At 35.7% G+C, this 16,196-nt stretch overlaps 1 protein-coding gene across 1 annotated transcript in view; it reads left to right on the forward strand.

Moving 5' to 3' along the window:
* Window positions 1-3,253: 3,253 nt before the first annotated feature.
* The window catches only part of POU6F2 (POU class 6 homeobox 2), a 248,070-nt gene continuing 235,127 nt past the window's right edge, over window positions 3,254-16,196 (forward strand). The window contains exon 1 of the mRNA XM_031060864.1: window positions 3,254-3,419. Within this exon, the coding sequence (XP_030916724.1) occupies window positions 3,254-3,419 (166 nt within the window). The remainder of the gene's footprint in view (window positions 3,420-16,196) is intronic.

Here is a 16,196-nt window from a genome sequence, read left to right on the forward strand (position 1 = left end):
ACTACAGGTCCTTGTGCTGCCCAAGGGAGGGGGCAGCAGTTTATGTTAATTCACTTTTTATAGTCCTTGCCTATGTGTTTGCAAAGCTGTTTTAAATTCACTGCTAAGAGTATGCCCAGCCATGTGAGTGACTATGATGTTTACTGCTGTGCAGGTCCCAGTGATACCTTGCAGCAATGAGTTCAACAGATTTTCCACCACCCAGTGTTTGGAAAAATATAATTTATTATTATTAGATTTATTACTTTTTCCCATTTCAGTGGAGACACCTTTTCTCCTCAGATGAGTTAGGGTGAATAGTTTCTGATCTACATTTTCTCTCTGCTGTTTATTTTCTTGTATCTTTTGATCACACTCGTTCTTAGTCACACTTTTCTGTAAGCACTTCCAGTCTTTTCGATCAGTTTATCATTTTTGCTGCACCTTTTCCTGATGTATATTTCTTAGATGGGCTAACCAGAAATGAACAAAGTACTCCAGATGAGGCTGAATTATTGATATACATAACAAATAAAATCCTGGCTCTGTTGAAGTTGCTGTGAATTCACTGTCATCGAAAGGCTGAGGTTTCTCCTAGCACTGTCACACTTCCCACATTATTCTTCCTCCCACTTTTCATACATTCAATTTCAGAATCTGGCAACTTAGACTTAATCTAGAGTCCTACAGATTCCGTTAAATCCATTAAATTGCTGTTAGTCCTCAGATCAGGAGTTTTTCTCTGTGGACATGATTAGTTCCCTCCCCAGACTTTGATGAAAAAGGTCAAATTTTGTCCTGATCCACATTTTTAATGAATCTTAGTAACTAATCTTGATGTTGGTTTTGAGTAGCTGAAACTGAGAGAAGCAGCACAGACTGAAACAATGCTGTTTGTGTTCACAATGACCTTTAGATGCAAAACCCGCTAAAATACATTATTTAGTATATGAAAGCAAACAAATTTTTTGCCTCAGTAAATGACTGTCCATAGTGCACTATGAGTATGAGGCAAAACAACTCTGAGTTTTTTACAGTGTCTGCAAAAGAAATCTGTTGGGTTTTGTTTCCTCTCCAGAAACATCTAAGAAATGTTCAGGTTGTTGCTGCCTAATAAATACAGTAAATGAAATGTTAATAAATTGCCAGCAATTTAGCCTGACAATAACATGGATTGACCAAATTGATTAAATTGATTATGTTTCATGTATTTACAATATGTAGACACAAGCCTAATTTATTTTCTGAAGAGTTCAAGGTAGGTATCACTGGTATAAAAAAAGGCAAAAACAAAACAATGGAGTAATGTTTGTGGTTGCTATCTGCAATAATCTAATGCTGACAGAGAGCAGTATTTTATTTAGTAATTAACAGTGTAAAGGGAAGAGAAGCTGTCATGTTGGTTCTTAAGCTGGGGAATGTGATGAAAGATGATATCTGCGATCTCATCCTTTCCACTTGTTTAGGATTGTCAGAATGAGAAATGTCAGCATTATGAAAGCTCAGGTCTGCTCTTGATATGATAAAACCCTTCAAAAGCCAGTCTTTCTTTCCCTCTCCCCCTCCTTTCTCCCTCTCCTGCTTGCACTTGCTTTTTTTATTTATCCTGTTTTGTTAGATGGCAGAAATATAATTCTTTTCTTTCTTCCTATTATAAGCCTCCATTTTTGTTTTATTATATGTTTCACAACCCCTAATGCCCCACTGAAAATTACCTTGTTAAATGACAGTGTTTCAAAGCCATGAATCCTTTCCACCATTCCCTCAGAGGTTTGAAACAGTCAACAGACTGTAAAGAATAAATAATAAAAAAGTATTGATTATTTTGATGACTGTGAGATTCAATTAAGTATTAATTTTGCCCTCCAGTGGACCTATCAAGGTATTCAAAAGGGAGGATTCGGCTCAACTAAATGTGTGCTGAGTGCTTCAGCCTTAAATAGGGAGAAAATGTGTTTACCTACAGTATTTGAAGAGGAGTGCATTGATGCACAGAGTCCAATATTTAAGTGCTGTGCAAATTGAGCCCTGGTGACAGTGACATTGTTTTCGGCAGCATGAGTATTGACTAAAGAAGAGCATTTGATGACAGCTTAAACTATTTGTATTGATTAACATTTTCATAGATTATCATGTGTCATATCAAATTCACTTTTCAGACATGAATACATTAAAAAACCCACAGGCGAACATCGACCAATGTGAGGATGGGACAGAGGGAACATGCTAGCCAACCTACTTGCTCGCTGGTCACCTGTTCTCTGCATAAGAACCATTTAGGCATGAACTTTGCAATAAATAGCTGTTAGAGAGATCAACAAGGTCACTTGCTCTTTTTCTTTTTCTTAGTTTTTTTTTTTCTCTTGTTTCTGTGCTGTCATGATATTATGCTTATTATTTTGCAAACAGAATAACTGAGTGTGCTTGGAAATAATACCTGACCCCCAAATATCCTCAATGAGCAGAAGATAAAACAGATTCTGATCATCAAGAAAAAATTTAGATGTGTACATATGTGTAATGTTTTATGGGGCATATAATGGTGCAAACACAAGAATAATTGCAAACTGTATGTGTAAGTATCTTCCCTAATTTTATCTTCTAGAAAATGTTTTCTGTGGTTTTTATTTTGAAAAGAAACATCAGTGTTTGTGTCTTTATGGACTTTTGGAGCATAGTATCCCAATGACAGGAAGAGTTAGAAGAAAATTGTATCTCTTTTAAAAGTATGTAATGAAATGGCTATTTGATGCTGTGTATTTTCATAGAAATGCTGTAATGCTAGAAACTGTGCATTTGATTTTGTTAATGTTATACAGCTGAGGATGCCTCTTTAAATCACTATGGAGCACTCACAGGGGCTCCTCTTCTGTGGTATCGGAGCATATAGGAATTTCTTCTCTAACTATGCTAAGGACAGGGTGAGGTGTAAAAACATACACACAAAAAAAAAGCACATCCCACAATTAAAGCTGTGTTGGTTATGTTGCTTTCATAGAAGTTTTTCTCCAAAGCATCCTGAATCTCTCACATGCTAGTTGAGCTTTAATAGGGTGGGGAGTAATGGAAAACTCATTGGATCTGTAATAGCTCTTCACTTGACTGCAGCCAGCAATAACAGCAGGAGCAGCCAGAGATAAGAGAGAGAGAGAGAGAGTGTGTGTGTATGTGTGTGTGTGTGAGAGAGAGAGGGAGTGGAAGAGAGAGTATACGCACACCAAAGCTGCCACTTTTTTCCCCCCCTCACTCTTTTTTTCCCCCATCCTAGGATCCAATGATAGCTGGACAAGTCAGTAAGCCCTTGCTGTCACTGCGGAGTGAAATGAATGCAGAGTTGAGAGGTGAGGACAAGGCAGCTACTTCAGACAACGAGCTGAATGAGCCCTTGCTTGTGCCTGTGGAATCAAATGACAGCGAGGACACTCCCAGCAAGCTCTTCGGTAAGTCTGTCTAGGTATTTCATTTCACTGCTACCATGTTGTCCGGAAGAGCAATCTTCCCCTGTTCTTTTTTTTTTTTTTTTTTTTTGTTCCCACAATTCTCTTGTAAGTAGGAAAGAGTAGCTTCGAGCATGCAGGCACCAAGTCCTCTGCTCCTTTTGCTACTGGTTACCAGAATGACAGCATCAGTCCTGAAAACTTTTGCTAACAATGGACATATTTAGTGCAAGTTGCAGATGTTTTATGACTATTTTGAACCATGGACTCTAACATAAAATTGTGTGTGCGTGTGTGTGTGTGTGTATCATTTTCTTGGAGTACTTTAACAATTATTGTCGTAGGTGCTGGTGTGTTGCACATGCTACCAGCTTTTTCCGAGGCTTGATTAAACTGAAAAGTTAAAATTTTTTAATGGTAAAAATAAATCTAGCTGAAGAGAACTGAAAGATTCTTGTAGAAAACACTTAATACTGGGTAAACAAAGCCTAGCAAGGGTATTGCACATGGAGCTAATGTTTTTGGAATTTAAATTAGAAATTAAATATTCCTCCTCAAGCCTGTGGAAAGAGAGATTACCTTTTGATTTTTTATTCATTTTAGAATAGTCTAAATTGTGCCAGATAAGTGTAACATTTCACAATCAAAACAAAAGCAGTGAGAGTGGCACTCCAACACAGACATCTGTCATTCAAACGGATGACACCCTGTAAGCCAACTCAAGCAACTCTGATCTCTAATCAGAAAAGGGAGCAGAGCTGTTGAGGCGCGTGCTTGAGTGATAGATGTTGATAGGTGTCTGAGCTGTAGCAGCACTGTATAGTACATTGTGACATTTGGGGTTTAGAAGGACTACACTCCTGAAGAAGTCCCCTTTAATTATTTCTATTTGTGACCTGAGAAAAGCCTTAATAAAATGGAGCACTTATTTTTTATTATTCTATCAGTGGAAGTCAAAGGGAAAAAGGTCTTGTTTAAAGGGAATGCAGCTCTAAGGGAGAGGGGGTGAGAGCCCATTTTCTAAGATTCAACTTTTGATTTCATAATCTGTAACTAAATCTGTAGCAGTGTTCAGATTTCAGTATTCTACCTACAATAAGAGCTGCAAGATTTTTAAAAACAAAAGAACACGTGCAATTGTATATTGTAATATTCTTTACACATTACTGAAACATGCTGCACAGAATGTTTTAATAAATAACTTCACTACAGATGCAGGAAAAATAATAATTAAGCACCCCTAAAATTTAATTTCTGGATTGCAGTAATGACTGTTACTGAATATCACATCTATTTTTAAGCACCCTCTTAGTAATCTTTGTTTCCATAGAAAACATAATTTCCATTAGCAGTCTGAATGTTCAAAAAGCATATAATAATTATTTTAGCCCATTTTATCCAAGAAAGAATTATAATGTCTAAAATTCAAAAGTCTATCTAGAGTAATATAAATCTTCAGCTGTGTTTATATGTTTTATTTGCTCAAATGTTTAGGCTCCCTCTATTAAATACAGCCAGGCATATAGAAAGCAAAAAAGAATTTTAATTTCAGGGTAGTGAAATGTCTGTTTGTTTTTCTATCAGGCAAGTATTCTAATAAAAGGCAGGATATTTTTTGAGCCCTTGTCATTTGGATGTTCTACAGCGGTAGTGAAATATACACAGACACTTTCATTAGAGTTGTCGTGTGTGATATAGAAATGATGTGTAACCATATCTTGCTCCTTTCTGGGCTGAAAATATAATTTATCTCACTAAAAGCACTAGTGAAAAAGCTAAAAATTAATATATTGTGCTTTTTCTATTGGTGAGTGTAAGATGTTTGCTAGTCTGATCCTTTGACTGCTAAAAAGATGTTCCCAAGTAAACAAAAGTAGGTGAAATAGTCCAGCTGCTTTGGTATGAACTTATGTACCATTTATTGAGGTTTTGTTAGAATTATGCCAGATGCTACAGATCTATTAGCAATAGTCCTTGTCAATTAATTTTAGTAACTTTTCTAACAAAAAAAAATGATAGTGGGGCAATTTTGACATATTTGAGGATCAAATTGAGACAATGTAAAATAAAGATGATTAGATGTTATATCGCAGTGCATTCCTTAAGATAGTTTTGCAGTAAACACTAAAAATTATCAAACGCTGTTTTGCTAAAGCTCTGATACATAAATATGGAACATCACCACCCTATAGTTTTTTCTTTGTTTAATGTTATGAATAGCATGTTAGGAATGCATACTTTGTACTTTGCAGTGTCTGAAGTTAAATTATTGTAAACATATTGACAGATGTTGGCATAGAGAATGATAACTTTCTCCTTCAACCTTCTTTCATGTAATCAGAGATAATAAATTTCTTTTTAAAATATAACAATTAATACATATTGTGTGAAAGTTTTCCCCAAATCTCTTTAGCAGGTGAGGGAGGACATTTTAGAAAGTCAAGAGGAGACAGGTCCCTAGAGAACAAAGTTTTTCTACACTGCTGCTTTTCATTTTTTTTAAGGATTTGTGAAAATCATGTACTGGTTTAGTTGGAATGAATGACCAGCATTTGTTGATGTTAGCAATATTTCATGAGTCTTATTTTCATATAGATGAACAGAGTTGAACGATGAGATGCGAAGATCTTTCTTTTCTTTTACCAGACACATTCTGCTTAGCTTCTTTTGATGGATGGATTTATTTCTGCAAAGGCCTGCCTTTCTCACCTTTACCTTTTCCTAAAATTTACCTGCTTATTCTCAAATTTCCTTGTTCTGGTATTTCACTGCATGCCACAGAAACAGTGGGTATTTGTTACCAGTCAAAATGGTACCTTTTCAGTAACAGTCCCTGAGGCCAGTGAGGAAAGGGCAGGAGCACAACTAATTGTATTTATTTTTTAAGACAGGCACTAAACTTTTGTTTCTCTTATGGGTGCTTTGCTATCAGTAACAAAGTGGATGAATGCTGCCGCATTTTAAGTCTCAGAAATACCAGCATTAAGCGTAAGTTCCTAATGACTTGAAATAGCTTCCACCTGAAATTGGTGTACAGGTGTCTGGGAGGATGCACTTTGTCACTGTGTTGCAGCTGTTCCCTGTGGATAAGGACAGGAGTAGCTGTGATTAGAGGGGTTACTGTTGTTTGCTGGCTTGTTTTCTCCTGGCGGTGGTGATTTTTTTTTTCATTTTTAGATTTTGTTTCTCTTTGAAAGAAAATGCTGTCCCATAGTCCAGGAGTCTGTAATCCTCTACTTGTGCTTTTATACCAGCGGACTCTTTTGAATTTGCATACTTCATGCTAAAGACTTTTGATACTGAAACCAGAAAAAAGTAGAGAAAGTCATCAAAAATTAGGTGCGAAATGTTGGTAAAGGAATTTGTCCTGAAACTCATTACCTCAAAAATACAGTTTTTAAATGTGGGTTAGCACAGTTACACTGTTTTGGTTACAGAAATCCCAGTTTGAGGTGAAGTTGCCCTGTAAGAGATATTGTGGTGAGCTATTTATTTTAAAAATATTTGTGAAGTAATAGCTCCTATTTTAACCATAGAATCTAATTAAGTAACATAGAAACTGAGTATGGCTCTTGACTTTTCTGGCAGTGTCATTTTCAGATCAACTTGTCTTACTCTGCAATATCCTTCAAAATACTAGCCCAGGCCAAATGCCACCAGTCTTCCTAGAGAAAGCTTTTCTTAATGTTAAGTAGCGGTTTCATTTGAATAAACATATTGGTATTTGATCCTAACTTAACTAATCCTACTTGTCATTTTTTACTGTATTTTCAAACAATTCTAGGATAAATTATGAAGTATTGCTCTGAAAAAAAAATCTTAGCAGGAAAAAAAGCACCCATTATGTTTAGCTGTGTGATAAATTGTTGAGATTCAAAAGTTGGTATAGACATCAAGGGTATGTTGTATATAAAATTCTCAGTAGGGTAAAAAAATCCCAAGAATGAAGGGGCTGATCCAAGCATCAAAACCCCCTGTGGACTGAGGCTGACTTTCCTGGAGTTAGATCTAGTCCTTAATTAATGTTTAATTGAAGGCAATTTGTGACATAATTAGATGACGAAGGAAAAAAAGCTGGGAGTGCATGCACTTGCATATTAAGGTAATTTTACTGTATGATAAAAAGTTATTGAGATTCAGTCTGTAGTTCTATGAATCAAAAAATAAATAAAGCTGTAAATATATAGCGAGGCCAAAACCAAGCCTCTAATTTTGGAGCAGAAGTGTTTCCTATTTAATTATTGCAGGACAGAAAAAAAAATTTGACTGCTAATCTTTTTTTTTTTTTTTCTTTGCTGGCAAGGTTTTGTTCCAGTGAAATTAAATCTTAAGTTTCTTGTGCTGGATCTGATGACTGTAGTTTTCTTTGGTTCATTAGTGGGCTTCTGATCTTTTCATCATGCTGTGTATGCTTGAAATATGGAGGAGGGATATGGGAGTTAAATGAATCTGCACGCATTTAAATAAACAAGTTTTTATTTTCAAACCTCTGCATTGGCTTTTGTATTTTATTTTCCTTTCCCACATTGTTACCTGTGTTTCAGAACTGTGTGCACCCTTCTATATAACCATATATGCATATGCTGCAGCAAAACAAGGTAGAAATTGTTTCTGGCTGATTATGTTTTGCTAGTAGATCCCTTGTACTAGTCTTTAAAGAAACATATGTTATATATATATATATTTGTTTTTTTAATTGGAGTTGCCTTGATTAGAATTTATGGGACTGGAATAATTTCAGTTACAAAGGATAAAGGACTAAATTGTCTTTTACCTCTTGAGACAGTGGTCTCTGCCGGTCAGAGCAGAGGTCATTGCCAGGTTGCTGTGAGGAAGCTGACATTATCATCCTTAACAGTATATCTAGCCTGTGGGGGCCTTCAGACTGTGAGCTTTCCTTTCATCAGTCTATTTAAGGATGATTCTCAGTGGTTTGGTTATATCCTCAAATTTTAAAGGCCTATAAGATGTCTGCCCATCAGGAACACTTTGCTAAGGTTTGGTAATTTCAGTGGAAGAAGGCAATGTGTATTTGTTGCTCTTGATGCATTTTAAAGTGCTAGTGAATATTTCTGTTCTGATAGGAAGGTTCTTCCTATCTTCCTTCCTTCTTTTAGAGGCTGCAGACATAACACCTGAAATATGTTTGGACTGCATGTAAAGATTCTCGTCTCTTCACTTAATTTTATTCCTTAATTTCCACATTGTGGGTGCTTTGTTCTAAGACACTATCAGTTATCCATACCATAGAACTGATCCTGTTAGTGCTTGAATGTGTGATACTTTCCTTAAAGCAAATAATCTGTGGATTAGGAGCCCTATTTAATTAAAAAGACTGTGTCAATGAGAAACATTAATGGGTGGTATGTTTACAGGACTGAGTCATCATACAGTCTTGTAAATTCATTTTGTAAAATTTATTGATGTCTTGCTTAAATAATAAGTTTTTAAAGAACCCAGAGATCTGGCTATGTGATTGATTGTTATTTCTGAAGGATATATTTTACATGAGAATTTTAAAATAAGTATTTGCAAACAGGGACTTGAATTACTCTGAATAATGTTGTTGTCTGATTTCTTGGCAGAATTCTTACTCTGTCAGTAGGACATGTACTTGTGAATGGGGAGTAAATGCCCACTAAAACCAAAACAGATGTTTTGGCTATTTAAACACAAAGCATGATGGAATGGTAAAATAGAAAATCCATCCTCAGCTAAGCTTTCCTGCTGTGCTTAGGTATTGCAGGTAGCTCAGGCTGTGGTGGTACTGGTGCTAGCACATATGTTCCAGCTCTGAGGAGACCAGAGTTTTAGTCACTTAGCCTTTGATGAAAGCAATATTGGGCTGATGAAGGACGGGTATTGCAGCCCCACAAATAAATTGTCCTGCTTGTATGGAAATAAAGAGGAGTCTTGTATCTGTGCCTGAATTGTGACAAAGACAGACCATTTAAATAAAAAACAAAGAAAGAACTTATACTCAAATAAGTTTAAGTTAATAGTGTTTTTTTTAAAGTGTATGCTATGTGTTTTTAAATGAGTCTTGAAGTCTCATTTTTCTGTATTTATACATAGAACACCTAATATTAGAGAGGGAAGGAAAAACCAGTTAAATCCTAGTATGTAATTGGCATGACTGAATGACAAAAGGTTCATTTTTAATTAGTCTTTCTTCTCTCTGAAGTTATAAAAATAGCAACAAACTTGTTCAAAAGCAACATAAATGGCTGGCTGTTTCAAAGGGGATGTGTTGGCTACTAGACAATAAACAGGTAATTTGTGAAAGAACTGTTAGATTCTTTGATTGAGGTCCTTGTCAGTTTGTGTTTTGAGATTAATAATAGATCAGACACTTGCATATTTAAAGAGGAAGCAAATGTAAAAAGGAAGGATAATGGTATGTTTTGATTGGACTTAACATGATTAATCAAGTTCTCCATAGCAATGTGCAGGTGAGGCAGATGGCAGCAAAGTTAGATTTGCCCAAATGTACACATGGCTCCACTTAACACCTCTCTGGATTTCCTTATGCTGAACAAAGAGGTGGCAAGTGCTTATACCAAACTGGCACCCTGTCAGGGCAATCTGTATAAAGTTTCCTGCTGTCAGGTTAATAAATTTTTTAAAAATATCTAAAGCCAGAGGTGGCTGTAGGAAGCTCCTAGTAACAGTTGCCATTCTCCTGTGGATCATTTTTCTCTTTAATATCCTGTGTAGCACTTGGTTTTCCTTGTGTTGTCTTCCTAGGTTTTTTTTTCCTTGTCATTTGTAGGTTCTTCTTTGTTTTAATTCTTTTTCCTTGTGAAACTGTTTCTTCTGTTGGATCCACCATCTATGGTCCCTTTTTGGGGAGAGAGATGGTCAAAGGATGGGAGCATTAGCTTTTTGGATTTTTATACTTTGATTAAATCGCATATTCATTATATTAAGGTTTCTTCCACAAATGGTTTTGTTTTCTGACTTTTTACATGACTACCGCTAGTACTACCATTAGTACTTACAAAATAACATTATTTTGTGAGTTACAAAAAGATTTCTGACAAACTCAGAGGTAGCAGCTACATTTGAATGATAAAATGAGAAAATAATGCTAAACAGGGACAAAACCAGTACAAAATTAAATGTGTCATAATTTGCAGGTTTCAACAGGAATATTATTTTTTCATATAAATAGCTTGATATTTTTAAACCATAAAGTCTTGCTTTTGTCTTTTTCCACCATCTAAAAATCAAAATCAATATCAGTATGAAACAAAGAAAGATTTGTATTGTGAGATGTCCTGCTTTATGTTGTGATACTGCTTTGATGCTCTCAGAAGCCCTTTTATTTTGAAAGCAGATGTAATCTAAAGAAGAATAGTACCTCCTCCTTTCTGGCTAGGTAGAATCGGCTGTTTTGAGAGAGGTTAAAATTGGGTTTGTTCTCTAGATTTCAGGGATATCTAGATCTACCTAATCAATGAACAATGCACACCCCTGTACTCTAAAACAAGTTTTTTAAACACTAAACTACTACTTGTCTATGTCTAAAAGAAATTTGGATTTCTGGTTTTATTTTAGAATTTACAAAAAAGAAGAATATACAATATTAGGAAAGAAATAAATAAAGAAATATATAAATATACAAGAAAGAATATACAATATTAGGAAAGTGAGAGTTTTGTTTTTCTTCTCCGATGTCCTTTTATTCAGAAAGGTAAACCATTATTTTAATATCTGGATGGTGTGATGTTTTCTTATGGAAATGTTGCATTTCACAAAACAGAGTAATCACCTTACTTGAATGGATTACAAAAGTTCAATATATATTTGTAATATATATATATATATATATATATTACAAATGTAATATATATACACTAACAGCTAGTGTGACTGAAATATGACATTCATTATTTAATGCAATAAAAAAACTCAGAGTCCTAAAACGATTTCACGTTACACTTAAGATTTGACTGTTACACAAATAAGTAATAAAGACTTTTTTGCATTAGGGACAGCATTTTCTACAGCTGTCTATCATTACATTCCTTCTTTCAAGACTAGCAGGGAGTTTACAGGATGGCAGTAACACTAAATTTTAAAATATTGGCTTTTAGGAACATCTTTGTGCTTTTCAGTTCAGATAGTGATGGTATGGTTTGGTGACCATTAGAGATTCTATTAAATCATTTTTATTTTCTAGCTCAGTCTCCTATCTGACATAGTCCTACATTTTAAAATCTTGGTTTTAAGTTGCTGAATATAGAATTACTAGCAGTCAGTTGCTTTCCAGAAGACTTTGAAGGAAGTCCTCTCCCAGAGTACAATGGACACGCAGCCTAGCTTGTTATTCTCACCACAAACACCAAGGCTTGTAAAGTGGAACGTTGGTAAAAACAGAAGTGCCATCTTTCCTGTCTTCCCTTCTTCCTTACAGCCAGGCTTGGAGCTGTTCCCCTCTCTTCTGCTCCTTGGTGCGTGTGCACAGCTGGAAACACATCCAGCTGTGTCATGGGCAGTTGCAAAATGCATTTTCCTTCTATCTGTCAAGATCTTTAGGCTTCTGTGATTTGTTTGAAGCTTACTGTTTGGGGGAGTTTGTTCCTTGAAGAGGATGATCATAAACCTCTGTTTAATCAAGAAGCCAGAATTAAGCTTTTCAGTTAACATACCTTGAGGCATACTTTAATATATTTTACTATTAAGCATGTGTAATTATTTCTTGAGATAGAACAGTGTTAACTGGAGAGGAAGAAAAATCATTTGAATTTGGTCTAATCTCTTGAGCAAATACTATATGGAGTAGCTTTTTTATTTTCTTTTGCATACAGTTAGGATTTATTCACATGGTGTAGAGGTGTTCTGTTTCCTCAATGATTTGAATAAACATGAGGCCAGATTCTGACAGGTCTTGGGTGACTGTCCGTCACAGAAGACCATAGATTTCAACAGGATATTCATCCTATCAATACCTGCAAGCCAGTTTGGGCCCTCCACTTGTTTTAATCACTCCTCTACAGTGGTTTCTTATGTTGTGGAGCTAAAATCAGCCAAGGAAACATACTTACAGGAAGGAGCAACCACTCTATAATCATGCTGCATTCATATTTAACAAATGATGAATTATGGAACCAGTCCTGGGGTTACTTTAGGTTTCTGCTTTGCTGTGCAGGTGTATTCCATGAGTATTGCTAAGGCTCTGCAACTCTACCTTTGCTGTCATGGGAAGGTCAGTGGTGGAATGTATGTAAAGCTTCCATTAAGGTGGGAAAGTTGTTAAGTAGAGAGGGTTATCATAATTTTTAAAAAAATAAAGAACATAAATGGTAATTATTACTAAAACAAAAACAACTAGAGAAATCAGCAGAGATTAAAGGGAGGGGAAGGAAATTAGGTAGATATATTTGGGCTCAACTGTGATTTATATTTCTCCTCCTTTCTTGTACTTCCTTGCCTGAAGTCATAAATATTTGGACTGCAAGTCACAAATATTGATGAAGGAAAAATGGAATTTATAGCTAAAAGAAAAAAGGAAATGAAAACACGTAAAAAAATTTTTGCTAATAATTGAATATATTTTACTGTCATGAGCGCAATAAACTTAGTGACAATATCCAGCAAGAAAAGCATCTGCAAAAGTTGTTTGAATTGATGTGTTTTTTTCTTCCTGGTATGAAGAGTGTGAGGGAAAACTCTCGTGTGGCTGTCTTGCTGGGATTTGATGCATTATTTGCAGAGTCTTCTCATTTTAACTGTGTGGATATAGCACAGTGAACCTTCTCATAACAGTTGCTGATGAGAAAAAAAATCTTTCAATCAGCTGGTCCAGCTTGCTCCCACTTCTCCCCAACCCCCACACCACTTTGCTTTTATGAAGCAATGAATAAAAGAGGGACCAGATGATGCAAATGTTTGCTCAGATGAGATGCACTAGTCAGTGAGCAACATTGGATTTGAGGGACTCTTGCTTGTGACCATGGACTTCAAAGGGATTCAGTTTGGGGGTCAAGCCTTTCTCTTATTATCATTGTCTCATTTGTGTAAAATTATGCTGATGTATTTTGAACAGCATTTAAAAAATTTCAGGCTTGCTTGTGTCAGAAGACCCTGACTGGTATAAAGGTTGATGTGCTAGAATACAGGGTGCATTCTCCCAGCTGTGGTGGTTGGGCTGTCTGGGGCTCTACTGGAAGGGAGATGAAGAAGGGTTTTACTTTATACTCTATCTGAAAACTCAAGCGTGAAACATTCATCACAAGGAGAAAAATCAGGCCCGTTCTTGCAAAAAGAAAAAAGTATCTCTAGGGTCTGGTCATGTTTTTAGTTATTTATTTTTAATAAAATATTCTTCTGGTTTTGTATTCTTTTCTGTGGATTCATATAACTGTGGTATTTCAAACCAGCTTAAAACAGTTAAAAAAAAAAAAAAAGGCATTCCCTAAAAGACAGTGTACTGCTAACTGTTTTATTTTGTTTATATCTGATATTTTTTATGGTATTCAGATGGTTGTAATAGACTAGCACAAGAACTGCATGTCTTGTCATCTGTACTATATCAATACATTTTTATAATGATACAATAACCTGAACCCTGTAACAGTTTATGATCCATTTGAGAATTCTTATGGATTCTCAGAGTGACGGAGGCCTGAAAAAAGAACTTGACTGCTCTCACAAAACTGGTGCTGTGACAGGAAAAACTAGTGTGCCTGTGATTTAGTTGCTAAGGAATCATATTGATCTGATTCGTCATTAAACTTTTAAGTTGGAAAAAAAAAAGAAAAAAGTCTAGCTGCTTGAAGGTGGAAAAACAGTGATGTGATTGTGAGGATCTGCAATACAGGTAAACTGTGCCATACTGCTACTAATATTGATTTGTTATGATTAATAAATATGATTTTATGCATTACCCGTGTACTTTATCTATAAGTTCTTTTTTTAGAGCAGAAGAAAATTGCCTCTTGCTCTTTATTTTTAGTCAATGATAAATAAAGAACTTTAACAGCAGTCTGATTACAGGAAAGACAGGACTTTAAAACAGAAACATAGCAGTAATGAATAACCATGCAGCACGCTATGCACATGCAGCCATTTTAACACTTGTAATGCTGCTAATTTCCTGGCTTTTTAAAATATGCTTCCACATGAGCTCTCAAAAGACATAAAAGCGTGGCATGTAAAGTAAATTGTTTGTCACTTACTGACGACCTGCCATATTTATTGTCAGGAGAAATGGACATTAGTGGAAAAGCAGTTGTTAAAGGCCAAACAATTTTTAAAGATGGCAAAGATGTGCAAGGGGTTTCCTTTTTCTAACAATGAGCCACCCCTTCAGACATCAAAAGACAAGATAATAAGACACTTCAAGCACAATTCAAGATTATATTCAACATCTAAAGGCTCATCTCCTGTCAGTTTGCATTTACTCTCCCAGGGATGTGATGCTTCTATCATCATTCTGTCAAGAGGAGTCTGGCAGAAACGATGAGGGACCCTCATTTCACACACTTAGTGTTTTTTATCAAATAGCCCATGCTCATTCTCATTCAGCCAAAATGGAGGGATAATTTGAAGAAGGTCATGCACAAGTACAAAAATCTTGTGCTGATTTGTGTGATTAGAAGGCATTAAAATTGCACGTTTATGTTAGGTTCTGAGATGTTTTGTCAGTTTATTTAGTAATACGCTGTTGAAGTATTAAAAATATTTTTTAAAGCAAAAAAGTAGTGTTTTAAAGCTTAAAACAACACACACTCTATTATTAGGCAAATATTTTCAAGAGGGATCTATTCTAAATGGCATTATTTTAATATACCTTCAAATGCATTCACGTCCCCTTTCCTCTTTGAGAGTGGAATATTCAGGAGCTCTAGGGGTAAAACATTGGCCCACTCATACTCATCAAGATTTCACTCACTGGTCATTTAATTCTTGGAATTTTTATTTGGATAAAGATTTAGGATGCTGAATTCAGCATATCAATATAAAGGGAATAATTTTAACACCTGGATCTCAGCACTTATCACCTGGGCATTACACACTTTTTGCTAACAAGGAATGGAAGGATCTGGCCAGGTACAGAAACAGAGGATGGAGTAAACGGTTTTCCTCATTTCTGAATTCTTTGATTTAAACACTGAAAATAAAAAGACTGGATAGTGCTGTCAGTGTATCTTGTACATTAAACTGGCTCCAATATACAAACCATACATGGACCATATAACATAGAGGAGCCAGGCCTCTCTGTCTCATTGAAACCAATGGGATATAAGGCAGTTTAACCCCTCTCAAAATGGAGCCACAGCTGAGGGACTTGGCTGGAGCTGCTCTCAGTCTTGAATCAGGAATTTATCAGCTGTGATAGGAAGGAACTGTGAAGGAATGTGCATTTGGCCTTGTGGAAAAAAAAAAACCAAAACTCTGCTCTGTAGCTTGCCTTTGCACAACACAGGAAAAAAAAATGAAACCTGCACTCACGGTGCATTCTAAGGGTTTTCCGTGGACAAGAAACCTCAAGAGAATTAGGAAGCTGTGAACAAATTGTCAAAAAGACAGATGGAATTGCTGACTGACCTACTGGTAAGAAACACTAACAACTTCCACCTCAGTGGTACGGTATTTATGCTGCAATGGAGAGTGACTTCTCAAAGGAATTTGCTCTTCTACACATGTAAATGCCTTCATGTATATATCAATGTAGTGTGCAGTATTTCTAGGGAAATTATAAGGTGCATTTAAACAGCTGTGGGTGTTTAAACTGACTGTTATGCCCAGAATAAAAAACATTTTTACTCTCAC

Source organism: Geospiza fortis, unplaced genomic scaffold (genome assembly GCF_000277835.1).
Source record: "Geospiza fortis unplaced genomic scaffold, GeoFor_1.0 scaffold265, whole genome shotgun sequence".
In the NCBI taxonomy this organism is placed as follows: Eukaryota; Metazoa; Chordata; class Aves; order Passeriformes; family Thraupidae; genus Geospiza; species Geospiza fortis.